The sequence below is a fragment of the Lepisma saccharinum genome, chromosome 20, assembly GCF_977018435.1.
Source record: "Lepisma saccharinum chromosome 20, izLepSacc3.1, whole genome shotgun sequence".
NCBI lineage: Eukaryota > Metazoa > Arthropoda > Insecta > Zygentoma > Lepismatidae > Lepisma > Lepisma saccharinum.
The window spans coordinates 70,706,409-70,725,135 of record NC_139248.1 but is presented as its reverse complement, the minus strand read 5'-3'; the positions used below and the strand labels follow the sequence as shown (position 1 = coordinate 70,725,135).

Below are 18,727 nucleotides of genomic sequence, written 5' to 3'. Positions count from 1 at the left end.
TTGTTATAGCTCTCGCCACGAAAACAGTCCAGTCAAGATCGGAGCTGCTCCTTGCCTCCCCCACACCCCTGGCCCTCCAGGGTTGCCACGCTTCTTCTAAGCTGCTCTGTCGACACTTCGCGAGTTGCACAGTCACGGACACTGCCGGCTTGTAACGATTGCATTGAAAGTCAATGTATTAATACAAGCCAGGACTGTCCGTGACTGTACGTATGCGGTTGATTTCGTAGGTTGGCATTGTTTCTCACTGGCAACGCTGTAGATGGGTGGCGTGACCTTGACTGGACTGTTTTCGTGGCGAGAGCTATAGCGAGGTATGATCCGCTTCTTAAAACTCATTTTGAAAATGAGAAAAGCAACACAAATTTCTGAACTTATGTATTGCAATGGTTTCAAAACAGGAGATGAATGCCATAATAGATGAAGTTCTAAAGGCACTATTTTTCCACTCATTGTGGATACTAAAATTGATTAAATGTAAGATATGTCAATGTTGAACCTGATGTCTTAACCCTTCCTACCAGTTTTTACATTGATCCAAATCTCATGTATGTATTTTCATATTTGTACGTATCTAATATGTATAAATATAGGCATGAATTAATATTTTAGAAAGGGGAGTTTTTTTCTAACGAATAGGGGCGCACAAGGGCGCAGAGCGTGTTACTTACGCTACTGCTACCCGGCCATTACGTTCACGTGGAAGAGTTCCCTGGATCTGAGGATGTGTGATTATTTCCTCTGGTGCTACCTCAAATCAAAAGTGTATGTTGAAAGACCTCACACAGTTGATGATCTCAAGTTAGCTATTCGCAACGAAATAGCGGCAATTCCGAATGAAATGCTCTTGAGGACGACGTCCAACTTAAAGGCAACTTAAAGGGATGGAGGTCATCATTTATCGGACACAATTTTCAAAACAAAGAGAAATTAATAATGTAAGCACTGAAAATGACAATTTCTTGTAGCAATTTTGATTATTAAACCTTGCATTACATTAATTGTTTTCTTTATAAACACATTTCATAACCGTCACTTTTTTTCCGGTGTCTGTATTTATTGAATCTGAAGAAACGAATCAATCAAGCCACTCCTGCTTTCCATATCTCCTCTAACATGCGACTGTGAGAATGCTTAGCTGTATTTCTTGTCAATAGTCGAATTTCCTGTTGGAAATGCAAATTTTTGCAATCAGTACAAATTTTATCACATGTCTTGAAAATATTATTACTATTATCAATTTAAGAAAATTAATGCTACGTGTAACAGTTCACAATTGTTCACAAATATTTTACAGACATTCCAGGCTTTTTATCGGTAAGGAAAGTAAATTGCAATAAAAAATAACACGTCTTATGAATTATAGCATTTCTGTAATAGTTTTTTTCATGCTTAGGGAGAGATTATTTCCAGATAGCGGCCCAAGATTTCCCATTGGGAAGTTAAGGGAACAAGATAATTTACCCTTATTCTTTGAAACCAGGGAACGTCAATATGAAACAGGATTTAAATACCGGAATTCACATAGAACAATCAAGTTCTTATTTTTATTTCTTATGGTGGCCATGAAACACGCTCCATTTCAAGGCAAATAAAATTCCCGGCTGCCACTAACCGCTGCGAGTCGTCGTGGCGCTGCAATCGCTAGGACAGCAATTCTTTGGAAGGCGCCGTTATCATGTATGACCTGTTCATGGTCCTTATCACGTGCGCGGCCATCTTTTTCACTGGGCAACCTCAGGTACGTAACATAATGTTAACATGTTAATAATGTTACTGTTGTAACAGTACTGTTGTAATGATTCGATTGCAATATGGTCTGAAAATACCTACAGATGAGATATAAGTAGCTCGGTTGAAATTTCTGCAAGCATCATTTTAGATTCACGAATGTTGCAAACAGTCGAAATGGCCTTACGAATTTCCAACATTTTACATAAGCAGGAAATATAAATGTTGTTAGACCACAAATTCACAATGAAAAGTTATAATAAAACAAATATCTTTCTATTTTTCTCAACATGTAGCATTATAAATAAATATAATTATTAAAACTATTATATTTATGTCGCAATGTAAAATTACTTAAACCTAATTATTTTTAATATTTAAATCAACTTCTAAGCACCTAAAAACTTCTCTCTGATACGTAAAAAATATATTAATTTTAAAATTCTGTCATTAAAGACATTCCAATAAATAACGTATCACAATTTAACTTAATTAATAAATAATTGAAAAATCGCTTGTAGTTGCTAACGATTTGGAAATGGATTAAATTCACACCGAACATTAAAGTTTTCAACTGTTCAGAAAGAAGAAACAAAAAGTGTCCATTCTGTAAGTTCATGAAGCCTAGACACGGCATGAAAGACAATTAAATACTACATTTAAACTCTTGAAATCCTTTCTCTCCAAAAAATAAGTTTCCTCTTGTTCATAGTACTAAAAATCTTTTGTACTTATATAAAACATATTAGTGTTATTTAGAAGCGGGAATGTTAATTTATATAACAATCTCTTGCAGTATATTTATCGAATTTATGCCTTACCAGCAAAATAAACCGTATGAAATGTTTACCTACTGCCTTGACAATAATATAAGATTTTTCGATTCAGTCACTTGAGGGACGGAGCAATTTGCTTCCCACAATGCATCGCTCCAGAAGACATGCTAAAGGTCAGTAAACATATCCAAATGCATTTTCTTTTGTATTTTTGTTGTTATGAAGTTAACTGTAAGTAGCACAAACAGAGATATAATATACTTTCCTCGTAAACATAAAGTGATATCGAATATTATATGCCGTACAAAATAGTTCGATGTTAGGAACAAACAAAAATAGACTATCATGAATATTTTTGTTGAAAATGAATTGAAGTCGACAAATACCGTGTTACAATATTTTTGTAGCATATGTATGCATGTTATCTTCAAAATATGTTATTACTTTATCTAGTCTTTCGAACATCGGCGTAGTTTGGTAGAGGCTAGAGGGTTAAGCGTCCACGCCGCCCCCCCCCTTCCAGAACTGGACATTATTCCCCCAAACGCATGTGACATGTGCACAAAATAATTAGAAAAGTTAAATTACAGAAAATATAATCCTCCTCTCCTTTCGAATTTTTAGAATTCAGTTTGATTATTCCCTGTACTTCTGGAATAAAATTGATGATAATATTATTATTATATATGCCATTCATGGAAATGTGTGTGCATATCTTAGAAAAATAACATTTTCCCTAGTCTTCAACAGACATGGTGGTAAAATTAATTGCTGAAGCATGCATCTCGTTCTTCTGCATGTCTGAACCACATAAAACGACGAATGTTCTCAGAGTTGCCTTTTCTAGCTTAAAACAAAAGCGTTTTTACGATTAATTGCTTCACTTTAGGGACATTGACGGAACTTCAGCCTTGGCCTGTCTCACTGTTGGCGTCATGTTTGGCAGCGCTGTCGTCTCTTTTGTGAAAAGGGCGTCTTCTCAAGAGAATGCATCGACAAGCCCGCGGAAGTCGATCAGGCAAGCCACCACGTAGCCAAGATATCACTTCTTCCTCTGGGGGTATGTTAAGGACCCAGTTTACTCAAGGACGGTGCCAAACGTGAATGCTTCCAGTGACCGAATTCTTGCTTCCATTGATCCCTGAGGACGTACTGCAGTGCACGTGGCGCGAAGTGGAATACCGGCTGGACATTCTTCGTGTCACTAAAGCTGCTCACATAGAAGTGTGGTAATTTTTTGTAAGAAACATTTTGAGTTGCTCTTTGCAAATAAAATTACCAAAAAATGGGCACTTCAAAATCCCGGAGGTTCATCGTGTACACCATATATATTAAAATGTAGTTTGTACTTTGTGGTCCAGACAAGATCACTATTCATGAGAAGCGACTCTTCTGTTTCTATCACTATGAGGCCTCACCGATTGCGCAGTGGTTGCGTAGTCGCCTTGTAATCAAGGGGTCCCGGGTTCGATACCCGGTGGAGGCACTTAGTGGTTTGGATCTTACTTTAAACTGTAGGTCCAGTCATAGGCGTAGCTAGAACTTTATATTTGGGTGTGCACAAAGAAAAAAATGAGGTCTTGTGCTTTTTTAATAGCATATTTTGCAACACAATCACTTGGCTCTTTAACTGCACTGATGTTTGTAAAGGAATATAAATTCACTAAATGATAGTGTTGAAAATTTCTGAATATATGTAGTAGAAAAAATGAAATTGCATAGAAATTACACACACAAAAAATGTTCATAAATGTTACAAACAAATACATCAAAATACACGTCATCTATAACAAGAGACGTCTGTCAAAAGGTACAATGTTCCTAAACTCATCAATAACTTCATTTACATCAATAGACTAGGCTTTTTCCTGTTCCACAAATAGCAAGAGCAGGGCTTCCAATCTATCCTGCTTCTGAGTTGGTCTTAATTTAGTTTTAACTTGGGTAAGCTTGGAGAAAGCTCTCTCACACGTGCAGCTTTTGTGACAGGTATAGAAGAAAGGCGCTGCAGTACAGAGTAGAATGCAGTAAATATATTCTATCTCCAATGCCATCAAAAAATCGAAAATCTATAGACACTCGTTTCATCAACGATAATGCACACGTTTGTACCAAGTAATAACATTTTCAAATTCTTACAAACTGTCGCTTATTTTCTCTCTTATTGAAACATCTGTCTTTAATTCTCTTTGATAAAGCAGCCCATTAGGGTGTGCCTAGGCACACCCGGCACACCTCGTAGCTACGCCTATGGGTCCAGTCTCGAATAGCTTTACTGTGCATAAAGTGGACTTAAAACACCAAATCAATCCAATCCAATCTATCACTATGAATTCATCTAAGAAGTAAGTGAAGCGATTATTTACATTTAAACTGCCCAAAAAGAAATATTGTGTGCCTTGATTGTAACCTGAATTACAAAATAACTATTAATAACAATTTAAAGTATTGATTTCTATGCAGGAGGTGGCAGATCGCTTCGTTATTACCAACCGATGGATTCGAAGTACCCGTTCATAGGCTTGATACGATCAAACAAGATCCAGCTGTGTGGGGGCAGCCTCATCAGCCCCAGCGTTGTTCTCACGGCTGCGCATTGCTTGCAAGGGTAAACATCATCTTTGTTCGTGTAAGTTTAATAACCTCAGTGCAGTATACCTAGTGTTAGAACAGATCAGGGCTCAGGATTTTCAAGAAACGAAACGCTATACTCGCCTCACCTGACCTTAGTTCCCCCACAGTATGATTTTGTTTTATTGTTCTTAACCTACGTGACGTAAAACATTATTATTTTTTGTGCATTTCGCTTTCTAAAATACCGTAGTTCTTCGAATCTAAGGCGCAGGTTTTTGTCAGATTTTAGACGTCCAAAATTCAGATGCGCCTTAGATTCAATGTAATATACAATATACGTATTTCATGCACGTACAACATAGAATCTACTGCAGTCTCTAATACCGGTAGTTACAAAGAGTAAATATTTATTTCTTAACTTTCCTTAAAATTACCGGTAGCTGCAATACAACGATCAACATTTCGTTTTCCTGATAAGAAAATGCTCAACGAAATTTTTCCCCTTTAAATTTGCTGTGTTCTCTGTTAGTACAACTACAGCGCCTTGAATAACGTAGTGTGGAAAACGACCCAAGAAACTGGTTCCCCAGACGGATGAGAAACATAGATGGCAGTGCGATCAATGTCGGTGCTAATTTTCTTATGAAAGTAATGCGGCTTTGTTAGTTTTTGGAATATATTATGTAGATTTGTTTGTCTTGAAAGGCGGTACGTGAATTGATGGAAACAGTTATATTTGTGGAGTGATTTGCAGTCACGAAATGACATTAATTTGGAAAGAAAAGTAAAATAAAATTAATAAATAAATAGCATGCGTAACACAAGAAGAAACATCGCAAAGTGATTCCGGACGTTAGGTGTTGGATTGTGTACTAGAGTTTTATTTTTCTATGTTATTAGAATATAAATAGTATCCTGAGAGATATTTCATACCGAGGCGACAAACCACAAGTGTCGCTTGGAACCGAGCAGTCAGTAATCAAAGCAGCCTTTCGAACCATAGGGACACAAGCTCTGACTGCACCGTTTCCTCAAAGAGATTTCACACCAAAGCGTCACGGGTCATTCGGTCCAAGGTAACTTTCACACCGAAGCGACACATGTTGCTTGGAAACGAGCCAATCAAGAGCAACATTTCACATCGTAGCGGCATGACGGGAAGCACAGGCCAGCGTTCGGTTGGTGAAATCCTCAAGCGATAAGTGTCGCGTGCCCCTTGTCGCTTTGGTGCACAATCTCCCTAAAGCAATACACTCATTGCATCGCGCATGCGCGAACAACAAACCACGGCAACATGTTGCAAGCTATTGAGGAAATGGCCCAGTTTGAGCAACGCACAAGCGACAAAGCGACACGTGTGACTTATCGTGTCGCCTAGATCTGTTGTTGTAATGTGCGGTTTTTCGTGTCGCCTATCTGTTGTTCGCACAATTAGCAGCGAACGCTTGCCAATAGACTGAAGGCACCATGTCGCTTGTCACTTAGTTGGGAACTCCCCCTGTAACGCGTCACTTCGGTCTGAGCACCCTTCCTTTAAGGAGCTTTCCGACCGAAGTAACAAGTAGCACGCGAATACGCCATATGAACGTGTCGTTTGCTGTTTGGACCCTCATGTGCAATTAATGCTATTTTACAGTCTGGAAGTGTGTGTCACTAGGGTGACAGTATGAACATCCCGTGTTGCTTGTCCCATTGGTTTGAAAGTTTCCTTACACTCATGTCGATGGCACTAAGAAAGTTTTGTGGGGTTCCCCTTGTCGTTTCATGGAATCATCATTATCATCATCGCCGCGATTAGTTTAAAGCGGAAGAAAAGAGACAGTAAATATCCAAAATGCAAATGTTTTAGTGTGTATATCTTTAAAATAAATGATGATGATGATGATAATAATGAACCTAATTCATACACAAAAATGTAGTTGCCAAGAACATTCCACGCGTATTTTTTCTCCCGTATTATTAACGAAAGTATGACGATAATAGGACGTGGTCGACTGTCTAGAATGTTCGTTAATATCTTAGCGACCATTGTACCAAATATTATAGCAATTATCACATTCATAGAAATGACTCATGTAAAAGAATCAGACGTTGCAGCGAAAACTCCATTTACTTCCATTATAAGCAGACGAATACCAAGCACCGGGTTCAACACCAGCGCCTCTAGCGGATCATTTTCGAGTGGAACCAGCCAGAGCGCGCAGAGCTGTGCCGTTTTCCACACTACGTTATTCAAGGCGCTGTAGTACAACAATGAACATTTTACAACAAATAGTCATTCAATTGTTATCAGTTTCGTAATCGGGAAAGCGTGGAGATAGAATCTTGATGTTTCCCAGTACATACCGGTAGTCAGGTTTCGTTCACGGACGCGCGCCTTAAATTCGTTTTTTTTTTTTTATTGTTTTTTTTTAATGAGGCGAAAATTCAGTTGCGCCTTAGATTCGATGAACTACGGTAGTTTCCTTTGGGCATCTTGTGTTTTGTTTTTGGTAAGGTAATTAACCCTAATATGGCATTTTATTGCATTGGGAGACCGTAAGTCCCCCACTCATTTCGTTTACGGAACCAAAATTTTTCATTCTTTAATATATAAAAGTTATTTTTATTTAGTTATTTATTTTTATTATGTGTTTTTTGTAGAGTAATAATAATGTAAGGATGTTCAGTTTTTTGGTCAAGCCAATAACGTTCGGTTTGCTTTGGCGTTACGAGTTAGCACTCGCAATTTCTCATACTTACTGTAGGAAACCGTATTGACGCTTGGTGGTGGAGCATGCACTCTTTTTGCTCTACAGGTAGGGAGTACAGTGTTTTACGAAGTGGTTCACTAGTTAAAAAATGTATAATTTAGGTTGGGGTCACTTAAGTCCCCCACTTCACCGTTCGCGTAACTTTCTGACCATGTTCGCACATCGCGCTACGACGCAAAGGGTCCCGGGTTCGAATCCTGGCCTGGACATGGATGTTTGTGAGTGTCCATTCACCAATTTCATCACTCATCCCCATCTTCGCAAATTAGTCAAAAGTGGCACAAGAAGCTAAGTAAAATGAAGCAAATCAATCAATCAATTTTCGATCATGTTCGGCCAAATGGTGTTTTTTCTTTCTTTCCTCCCTGGTGGACTAACAACTTCCCTCTTAAGGCTCGGTTGGACCCTTGGCCGACGCCAGAGCAGCTGTGTTCGAATTTTCCTCTTCTTCCGAAAAATCGCCATGATATTAAAAATTCTGAAAAAATACATGCGTTCTGAATTCCTTCTAGAGCACTCACGTGAATCTTCATGTGGTTTACATTCGCTGTTGTCTAAATATTATCATTAGAGGCCCTACGTATTCACGAAACAATTGTAATGTTTCGTGGCTTACTTAACCACCATGAAACTATTATATAAAACAAAACCAGAATTTGCGTAAAGATCTTGTGCAGGAGAATACTTCTGTGAGAACAATCGAATCCACAAGACATGACAAATGACAATAATTAAGATAAAATGGTAAAAACGAGAACCAAAAGGCACAAAATATGAACACACTCTGTTAAGTCCTCTCGCTACAACAACTCATCAGTACGTAGAGGGGAAGGTACCAATGCTATAATATGCACTATTAAACAGTATTAACAATTTATTTCAAACTGGATAGGAAATTGTAGTGAAATATCTAAAAAAAATTAACGAACTGGAATGGCCAGTTGTGAAGAGACGCTGGTCCGGCCCATTTCGAGCCCTGGGAGAGATTCATCTCAAGAGAAAAGCGTGATGTTATGGAACAAGTGGTTCAGACAATTCCAAAGACGAGAACATACCGTCCGTTCTTGGAGTCTGTGGAGAAGGGGAGAACGCGGGGTGCGGAGCAAGGCAGTGCACGCTGCTGCAAACGGCTGGTGGCTACAGCCGCGTTTTCGCCTCCGTGCAATCACTCCCCCTCCCCTTATTCAAACCCTCTTGAGTCACTACTTGCGCAGAGGAGCTGCTTTTGTTCCTTTGCTCCACATAGTATAACTATCATTTGCCCAAAAACACAAAGATAGCCTATTTATTGATAGAGAATAAGATAACAATCCACGAGCATCCTCTTGACATACCTTTACTAGTGTGTGCGTCAAATATCCTGCATGTGGCGATAGCCAATAGCAGCGCACTGCAGCGGTGCCATGTCGAAATCTCACACGGAAAAGAGACAGCGTGGTTGAGCGAAACGCCTTGTCACGGAACTAGGCAACGCCGCACCTCTGTGATTCGCTGGTGCTGTTCAGTCGTTCAAGGCCATGTGCAGGAGATTTGACGCGCACTCTAGCGTCATTCTTTTCAACAAGTTATTCCACGTCTTCTTGTTGTACACAAGTTCTTCCCAATTTCTTCCATTTAGCTGCCTCAGGTTGTATTGTATGTCCATCCTATTCCTAATAAGATCCTGGGGTGTAAAGCACCGAAATGCCAACCTTGCTTCCACGTAGCACGCCCCGATAACGAGGCTCTGGCGCCTGGACCTACAGCCAGGACCTTTGTTGTGTTGTCCATATATATGTGTGATTGTCCCTTGATGTACATCATCTCACCACCATTCATCCTCATCTTCGCGATTAGCAAAAGTTGCAGAAAAGCGAAGTAAAATATATCCAATCAATCAAGCCAACCTAATAAGACATTACTTTCTTTGGTAGCTGTGTAGAAGACATTCCTTGTAAATGTCCAAGTCACTTTATTCTCTTGGATTTACTATATATTAATTTTTTCAATAGTATATTATTTCTTATCATCCAGACTCCTTTATTTCTTGTACTGGTACTTTTCTGAGAAGCTGTCTCTCAAACAATCTGAGTCGAGTCTTGTCCCTGAGTGTCTATATTTCAGATGAATACGTCACTACAGATCTTAAAGTGATTTACATATTTACATTTTTATGTTTTTGTTTAGTAATCTTGATCGTGAAAGTTTGGCAATTTTTATTTTTTTCATTGGCGTTCTGTTATCTTTTAGGCTATAAGTCAAACATTTCAAATATCCTGGACTGATTTGTAGGATGTATCTTTATTCCGAATGACACTGATTGAATAGAACTAGAAACAAACGAGGTGCATTGTATTATTAATACTAAACATGATTCAACATTCTGAATGAGAAGGTACCATAAAACTGAGTAATTTTACTATAAACTAGGAATAAACTAACCGCTGTAATAAGTTAAAACGATCGAATATACCGTGCGTCCAGTTCGATCTTCAGCCGAGAAATCGGGGGAAACGTGGCGGGCGGCGCTGACGGAGATGCCGACATCTGAGGCCCGTAATGTCCGCTTATTTTTATGGACATATGCAGACATTTATATAAATATTGCAAAACGAGCACTAACCTGTGTTATAACACGCAAAAGTTCTTCTGTAATTCATCCAAGTTTTGCCCTTATATACAGAAATAAATACGCTTTAGAAACGATGTTAAGAGCCACATATAATAAAACATTTTAATCATAGTTTTGACCAGTAACGTCCTGCTTAAGTTTATATCCTTGAAAGAGTTCTGTGTCGATGGGGATCGTTTGGAGGTTTCGAATGTGCAACACTGTATCAAGATTACGCTGCAGACAAAACCGTTAAAAGTCAATGGTTTCCGTGAGCTTCATTAAAAATCCGAAATCTCCGAGGTCGAGTTTTTTGTTCCTTCGCGACTAGATGAAGACAGAGCTGTGAATATAGTGGCGAGCAGATGTAAACCAAGAGAGTGTTAATTTCGTACTGTGCGCAAGAGTGTTATTCTTGGTTACTTGTCCTTACTTGTTTGTGTCATTGCAGTGTGTATGTGTGTTGTGTCAGTGAGACGATTGGAATGCGAGCCAAGCGCAAGGTTCACGTTAGAACAAAGAATTTTTATGTATGACACTTACGTGAAAACAGACTCGTGTCGAGACGTGTGTAGGCAATTTGTACAGAAATTCCGAGGCGTTTCACCTCCACATAGAGATACGGTTAGACATCTTGTCCTTAAATTACGAGAAATTGGATCGTTAAATTTTAAAACACCTAAGCAAAAACGACGGATTCTAACCGAAGCAAAACTCGATGAAATTGGTGCAGCGTTAGAACGTTCTCCAAACAAACCTCTACGCCGTGTTTCACTGGAGATGGGCGTGTCAAAATCATCAGCACACACAGCCACTAAGCTACTAAAATTAAAACCGTACTCTTATAACACAGGTTAGTGCTCGTTTTGCAATATTTATATAAATGTCTGTATATGTCCATTAAAATAAGCGGGCATTACAGGTCGCAAATGTCGGCATCTTCGTCAGCACCGCCCGCCACGCTTCTCCCGATCTCTAGGCTGAAGATCGAAATGGACGCACTGTAGCTTATACGTGTTTCATGTAAGCATTTGCATATGCAATAATATAAAAAAATATGCATTTGCAATCCCTCGATCTTCGTCTTGGCCTTCCTACAGGTCTCTTATCATTATGTTTCCCTGCAAGAATCCAGTAAACTCTTCTTTCTTCTCCCATTCGTGCCACGTGGCCTCCCTGTTTAATTCTTCTTGATTTCATTATTCTAAGCTGAGGAATTTGCGTACGTGCGTGATGACCACGTCCATCTATTCTTCCATCTCTATTTGCAGAGAAACGACCGACAACCTGGATGTGGTGTTGGGCGCTGGAATCATTACGTCTAAAACTATAGAAGCTTTGAAGATATTGAAGATGGTCCCACATGAAGGATACAATCCTAAGACATATGAAAACGACATAGCGATCGTGCAACTGGAAAAACCGGTGAAAATCTCCAGGCGATTGGAATCTATTTGTTTATACGCTCAAGGTAAATTCGTTACAAAATTCTCATTATTGGGAGATTGGATTTGTAAGTTCTTAAGTGTATAGGCGTAACGAACAGAGAACTAGAAACTTGACATTCTAAAGGTCAGCTGACTGATTTGGTTTATTATACTTCGCGTTTCTGCACTTTTGGCTAATCGCGAAGATGAGGATGGGTGATGATGAAACTGATGACGGGACACAGAACACCCATACCGAGGCCGTGATTCGAACCCGGTACGTCTGGCGTTGTAGCGCGCTGTGCTAACAACTCTTACACAGAAGCCGGCTAAAGATCGAAATATTATGTCTTCATCTTGTATTAATAGCATTACAACCAAAATATATGCTGGAACAAAACAATGCGTACTCAAGTGAAATCCGCAATGACGAATTGTAGCAAGCAAAGCGTGGATGTTGTAAATTTAGCAAGCAACGAAGTCTAGCTTCCTTAGCATCCAGAGAAGACACTTGGAGACAGAGTTAAGCAATTGAGCCCGTTAGAAATGTTCAAGTTAAGTATCTAGCAACTGTAAATGCATCTGCTGATAACTTCACTTATATTTCAAGAAAATAACTGTTACAGTTAAGCTACTTTGTTTTAAAAGTGGTAGTTACAGTTAGAATTTCTCAAAGGAACTACACTCTGTCCCTGGAAGCTGTGGAGCGAGCGAAAGAAAGCAAGTCTCTGCGCAAGTAGTGACGCCGGTTCGACCAATGAACATGTGAGAGGGAACAGTATTGTGTGAAGGGAGAAAAGCCACGCAACTACCAGCCTTTGCAGCACCGTGTACTGCTTCGCTCTTTCCATTCCCTCTCTCCCCTTCTTGCGCGGCCATGCTCCAGAGATTCCCGAGACAGAGTATAGTTACTTCCAAAACAAGTCCTCTGCGCAAGTATAGTCACTAGAGGGGCTCGACCAATGAACGCGTGAGTGGGGAAGTGAGTGCATGGAGGGGAAACGCGGCTGCAGCGACGCGCACTGCTTTGCTCCGCCCACTCGCTTTCTTCCCTTTCCTGCCGTCCTACGCGTCCTTCTTGCACAAATTCTCGAGACGGAATGTAGAAAGCATGTCTTGACAGCCTCAAGTTATTTACATATTGAGTTGTCTCCTCCCTTGACAGGTACCACAGACGAGGAGGCAACAGTGGCCGGGTGGGGCCAGACGGAAAGCGAGGGGCGGGCGTCGGCCATGCTCATGGAGGCCGAAATCCCGGTGTTGCGGCTGGAGAAGTGTCGGACGGCGACCAAGTACCAGGCCTCCGAAATCACGGACTCTGTGTTCTGTGCAGGGACGGAAGGGAGGGACGCCTGCTTGGTAAGTAGAGCCAATAAAGCACGTATCACTAGTTCACAGCAAGGACGAAATCTTCATGTGCAGATCGCAGAGGTGGTTTAAGGGCCTGGCGACCCTTGTGTAGCACCAAAACCTTAATGTTGATTGTGTAAGTGAGACTATTTGTTTGAAAAAACGTTGATACAAACCAAATATTTCATATTGGAAACAATAACACGAGTTTCGAAAAAGAAACATAGATGGCAGCACAAGGAGAGAGAATATAAATAAATTGTTGGAGCATAAGTATCGATATAATTACAGTAAATTTATGATACAAAGATGTAGAAAAGATGAAAGCAATGTCTGAAAAGTATATAGTAAACAGAGAGAAAAACAGAAGTGATTTCTCATCATTCAACAAGTTCAAGCCTGTAGTCAACTGTTTAGCACGCATAAAGAAGTACTCAACAAAGTAAATATTCAGAAACTCCTGAATATATCCTTGCATAACATTGGTTGGTTGATTTGGTGTTTTAAGTCCATTTTATGCACAGTAAGGCTAATCGGGACTGGACCAACAGTCTAAGGTGGGATCCGAACCACTATGTGCCTCCACCGGGTGTCGAACCCGGGACCCCTTTATTACAATGCGACGACGCATCCACTGCGCCCTCGGGGAGGCCCCTCTGCATAACGTAATACTCACATTGCAAATCGTGTGAGCTAAGAGAATAATTTTGATATCCTTATGTAGGAATTGAATAAATGCATACCTACAATAAAATATGCTTTACAGAAATGCTTAAATGATTTAAAAATTAGTCTATAATATTTCTTATCTATTGTTACATTGGTGCCGACTTTGGAGGGGGCAGGCACTTTCTCTGACCCCCCCTTCCCAAATTCACTTGGAAGGGCATTGTTTATGCCGATCTTGCCCCCACCCAAATGTATCTTAAGTTAGCGCCTCTATTGTTATATGTAACAATACAGGGCGTTCCCAATGCAATTGGAATCGGACTTCCAAATATCAAAAACCTAGCCTGCTGAAGTAAAGACTGGTGTTAGAGAGTCCTGAGGTGTGGAACAGTGAATGGAAACAGTACACTTATATTTTAGAACGGGGTTTGCATTAATATCTCCTTCTACGAGGGACGTTCCGAAAGTAAGTTTCGTCATTTTTTTTTCACAGGGAAGCTTTATCACAAACAGAAGAATACAATATCATAACAAAATATAATATTTTGGCTATTTTTCCACATAGTCGCCACCGACGTTGATACATTTGTTGTTACGTGAAATCAATTTGAAGAAACCCTCCTGGTAAAAATCGGTGCCCAGCGATTTAAGGAAGTTCTTCATAGCCTGTTGCACCTTTCGTTGCTTCCGAAGTGACGCAGGAAAAAGGTGGACGTTTGATGGGACAAGATCGGGGCTGTAGGTCGGGTGATTCAATCTCTCCCATCCCAGACGACGGATGTGTTCTGCAGTGACCCTTGCTGTGTGAGGTCTTGCATTGTCTCCAAGAACAAAACCTGAACAGGAAGTCATTGCCCTCGCGCTCGTACCGCATCAAGTGTTCACCCCTGAGCACAAGACTGCAAGAATGACAAAAGCTCATTTTTAGCGCACGACAGCACGCACTTCCATTTGTGACCACGTTTCTGCCATACTGGTTTGCACTCGAATGAGCTCGGGCACGTCGGTCTTCGGCACACTGCGCATGCGCCATCGCTCCTCTGCTCTCGCTCCTCCCGTCATGAATTCAGGAAAGATTGTCTTTTGTTATGGCAATGTGTTTTACACTTTGTAATACAGCTTCCCTGTGAAAAAAAATGACGGAACTTACTTTCGGAACGTCCCTCGTATAAAGAGAGAACAGAGAAGCCAAAATGATATATTAAAAAATCCATTTACATATTTGCAGGGAGACGGTGGAGGCCCACTCTTCGTACCACTGTCCAATGAGGACGAAGACGAATTTGGTCAGATTGGTAAGCACCGCGAATTATTTTGCTGCGTAAACATCCAATACATATCCAGAAGGAGCTAAACTCCCTTACGCTGAGGGCTGTAGTCCAGGGTGCACCCTGTGGTTAACCGTATTCATTAGAGTATACGTTCTGCTGCAATGCGTATACGGTACTTTCTATGTACTTTCGTTTCTGGCTCCACGCGAAAGACCCGCGTTCGAATCCTGAGCAGGAGATATGAACCAGGAATTTTTCTAGTCATTTCCCAGTTTCTGCGCGGCTCTGAGGCCCACCAGCCTCGTAAATGGGTACCATAGGCAACCTTAGGGGATAATGGCAGCCGAGAGCGATGCTGATAACATCATCCCAACTATGGCCGAGATCAAGAATATGTAGAGCTCTATACATCCACATCACCCCATATGCCTTCATGGCATGTGAGCACATGCACAAGGGTACTTTTAACTTCTACCTTTACGTCTGTTAATTGAGGGGTCTAGTGAGAGAGGGAGCTATGCCACTTTGACAAGAAATGGAAATAAATTGAGTTTTCTAAAGCATTGCGTTCAGTCATAATTTGTATAACAAAGGGTATTTTTTTTTGCTGAACATATTGTTAGGTAAATTATTCAAAAGGAAAAATATGAATTTCAATATATATACCATTTATTATGAACATGTATAGTATATTGTTGTAGTATACCCATGTGAAAAAATCAATCTGGCAGATCAAATACTTTGAACGAGGCTTAAATACTTTTGCCTGAGTGTAAATCATGTTCACAGGGTTACATATGATCTACCTAAAGACAACTTCGTATGTCTTCTGGAGGATCTGCACTCTCCATTGTTTCTGTGGATTTTAGTTTTTGGTAAACACCATGAAAAACTGGAGGAATATAAGGCATTATTGCCATGAGATCTTTTAACTTCAGGTCTGATATTAAATCTTGCACCGGTTACTGCAACACAACCTCTGCCACTCCTATTGCAGACACCATCAGTAAGTGGCATAGCTCCTTCTCTCACTCAAAATGCTGATGAGGACGTATTCAAGAACTCAGAAAATCTGCTGCAGAACAAGCGGGAGCTATGCCACATGGTTGTAGTTCACATGATAGATGACAGATGGTAGGAGAAGACTGAAAATGGCAAAAAATATTTTTTTAAAGATTTGTGGCATAGCTCCCTCCCTCACTAGACCCCTCAATTGTTCTAGTGTTCATTTAGTGGATGAGTATGTTCCACGAGAATATAAGTTAAACGTTTGAAGTGCTGAAATGCAGACGAAGTTAAAAACCATATAAGGTCTGTAACTAGGTTTTCCTTCTACTTCGCCAACAATTCAGTGGTTGACAGCAGGGCTGTTAAAGGTTCAGGAACGCATACATTCTAATGGGTTCCACAACAGGACCGGAACAGGGTGTAAGGGGTGACCCAATTGTCAACCTCACTTCCAATAAGTACACCCTGAACTGCATTTTTCAGACGAACGAGGCTCTGGCGACTGGCCCTATGGTCAGTATATTTCTGAGTGTTGTCCTGTGTTTTGTCCTTATGTGTGCTGAGTGCCTCTTAACAGCCTCAGCGTTTTACCGGTCAGCATATTTTAGTTACGACACGACATAACGGATGTTATTTTACTTCTGGTAAGGGGCTGGAACCAGTATAAAGTGACGGGTGCAAAATAGCGTAAATTCAAATTCAAAAAATTCAACCAGGACTTTTTTTTTATTATTATTATTATTTTTTTTTTTTGCACAATTTCAATTCGGCCCAAGTTGCGTATTGTTTCATTGAAGAAAAGAGTTCCTGCACCGTATTTAAATTCATCCGGAAAAATGGTTCCTGGACCGAATTGAAATATCTTATACAAAAAGGTTCATTACGGTCTAGAACCCATTTACACTTCCTGATTTTCTCTCCCGGGCGGGAATTTAACAATCCAGGAAGTTAAATATTCTAATGGGTTCCGTAACAGGACTGGAACCTTTTTTCTTGCACAATTTAAATTCGGTACGAGTTGCGTATTGTTTCATTTCAATACGGAACTTAGAAACTATTTAAAATGATCAGGAAAAAAGGTTCCCGGACCGTATTTAAATTCATCCGGAGAAAGGGTTTCTGGAATACTTTACAGATAAAAATGTTCTCTACGGTCCAGAACCCATTTACGCTTGGTGATTTTCTCTCCTGGACCGGAATTGAATTTATTTAAAATTACTGGACCTTTAACAATCCTGTTTAACAGACTCCTAATCAAGGATAAAAGTATTTCGTTTGTGTGGTGTATTGTGTCTAATACTCTTCGCTTTTCCCTTCCAGGGATCGTGTCGTGGGGCAGAGGTTGTGGCGAGGAGGGTTATCCTGGTGTCTACACAAACGTCTCGATATTCAGCCAATGGATAAAAGACCACGCCCCTGAAGCTAAATTTTGTAAACAAAAGTCATAAATTCCATGCTGAATTCATACCCTTCTATTCCTCTTTCATGCGTAAATGATACAGTATGGGAAGAGAGTTTCTCCTACTTCAAAACAGAATTTTGAATCTTCAAAATGCAAGAATTTCTCTGCTAATAGAATTATCTTATTCTTCATTTCTAGTTCAGTAATGTTAAGGTACGATATAATAAAAGACGGCAAAAGGCAAAATTATATTGCTCTGAAGTAAACTAGATAACTTACCTGGACATATTAAAAAACAATTGTTTTGAAACAAAATGTTTTATTTAGATGAAGATATAAACCAAGAGTGCTTGAAATTTCGAGTAGATAGCAAGGTGTTTCCATTTTCAAAAAAATACAATGTTCTAATTATCGTCACTCTAAAACGGCGTTAATGTGGTTCAGACTACAATAATCAGGTCTTTTGTATATTGTAGTAGTGGTCAATGTGCGAAATCTTGGGGGAACAAGGGGGGTTTCCCCCAAAATACAATCTTGTCCCAAAAATCCACCCGAACCAAAAATATGCGGTGGGGAATTCTTTTTATAAGAACGAAGCTTTAACTACATATATACGTACTTTACTAAGAAATAATCAAAAACACATAGAGAGAACGAAGGATAATTTCTGCCTCTTTGTGCGTTTGTGAATGTTGTATGCTTTTTCCCTCTCTTTTTCAAAAGACCTTTAACAGATCTACACCAATAACAAGATATGTGTAACAAAAATAAAACAAAAATGCAAAATAAACATAAGTATTCGAACAGGTGTTCTCGGGTTACCAGTCAGGTTAAATTGGAGTTGGCTTCCAACGTTTCGAGGGCATACATTGCTCTCATCCGCAGGGAATGTAAAATGGGGAGACCAGTGTGGGTTATATATATATATATATATATAGACTATGATGTGGCGGAGTTTGGACTCTGTATTCCTATTGGTTGGTTGGTTGGCTCTGGATCCTAGAGTTCTCATTGGGTGGTGTCTTCTTTCTACGGAGGAATGGGTTCCAGGCGTCCCTGTTGAGACTGGTGCTTTCCCGTGAAATGGCTATGGCTTCCTTTACCCGTCGGTCCCAGTAACCGGCACATTTGGCTATTTGGAAGCCAAGTCCAATTTAATCTGGCTGGTAAGCCGAG

The 18,727-nt window shown here is 40.0% G+C and overlaps 1 protein-coding gene and 1 long non-coding RNA gene across 2 annotated transcripts in view; one reads left to right on the top strand and one right to left on the bottom strand.

Annotated features, from left to right (window-relative positions):
• The window catches only part of LOC146003333 (uncharacterized), a 399,672-nt gene that overhangs the window by 170,324 nt on the left and 210,621 nt on the right, over positions 1-18,727 (bottom strand). The window lies entirely within an intron of this gene.
• LOC146003329 (trypsin eta-like) lies at positions 1,599-17,854 on the top strand. The gene is made up of 7 exons (XM_083141608.1): positions 1,599-1,741; positions 2,620-2,680; positions 4,971-5,115; positions 11,696-11,895; positions 13,017-13,210; positions 15,099-15,165; positions 17,470-17,854. The coding sequence occupies exons 1-7, from the start codon at positions 1,679-1,681 to the stop codon at positions 17,595-17,597; spliced, it is 858 nt and encodes a 285-aa protein (XP_082997734.1). The 5' UTR covers positions 1,599-1,678; the 3' UTR covers positions 17,598-17,854.

What these genes read in the sequence shown, in the direction of transcription:
- LOC146003329 (XM_083141608.1), top strand. Translation starts at nt 1,679, where the DNA reads ATGTATGACCTGTTCATGGTCCTTATCACGTGCGCGGCCATCTTTTTC. An exon ending in TATTTGTTTATACGCTCAAG is followed by an intron (nt 11,896 to 13,016) that starts GTAAATTCGTTA and finishes CTCCCTTGACAG; the next exon opens with GTACCACAGACGAGGAGGCA. An exon ending in AAGGGAGGGACGCCTGCTTG is followed by an intron (nt 13,211 to 15,098) that starts GTAAGTAGAGCC and finishes ACATATTTGCAG; the next exon opens with GGAGACGGTGGAGGCCCACT.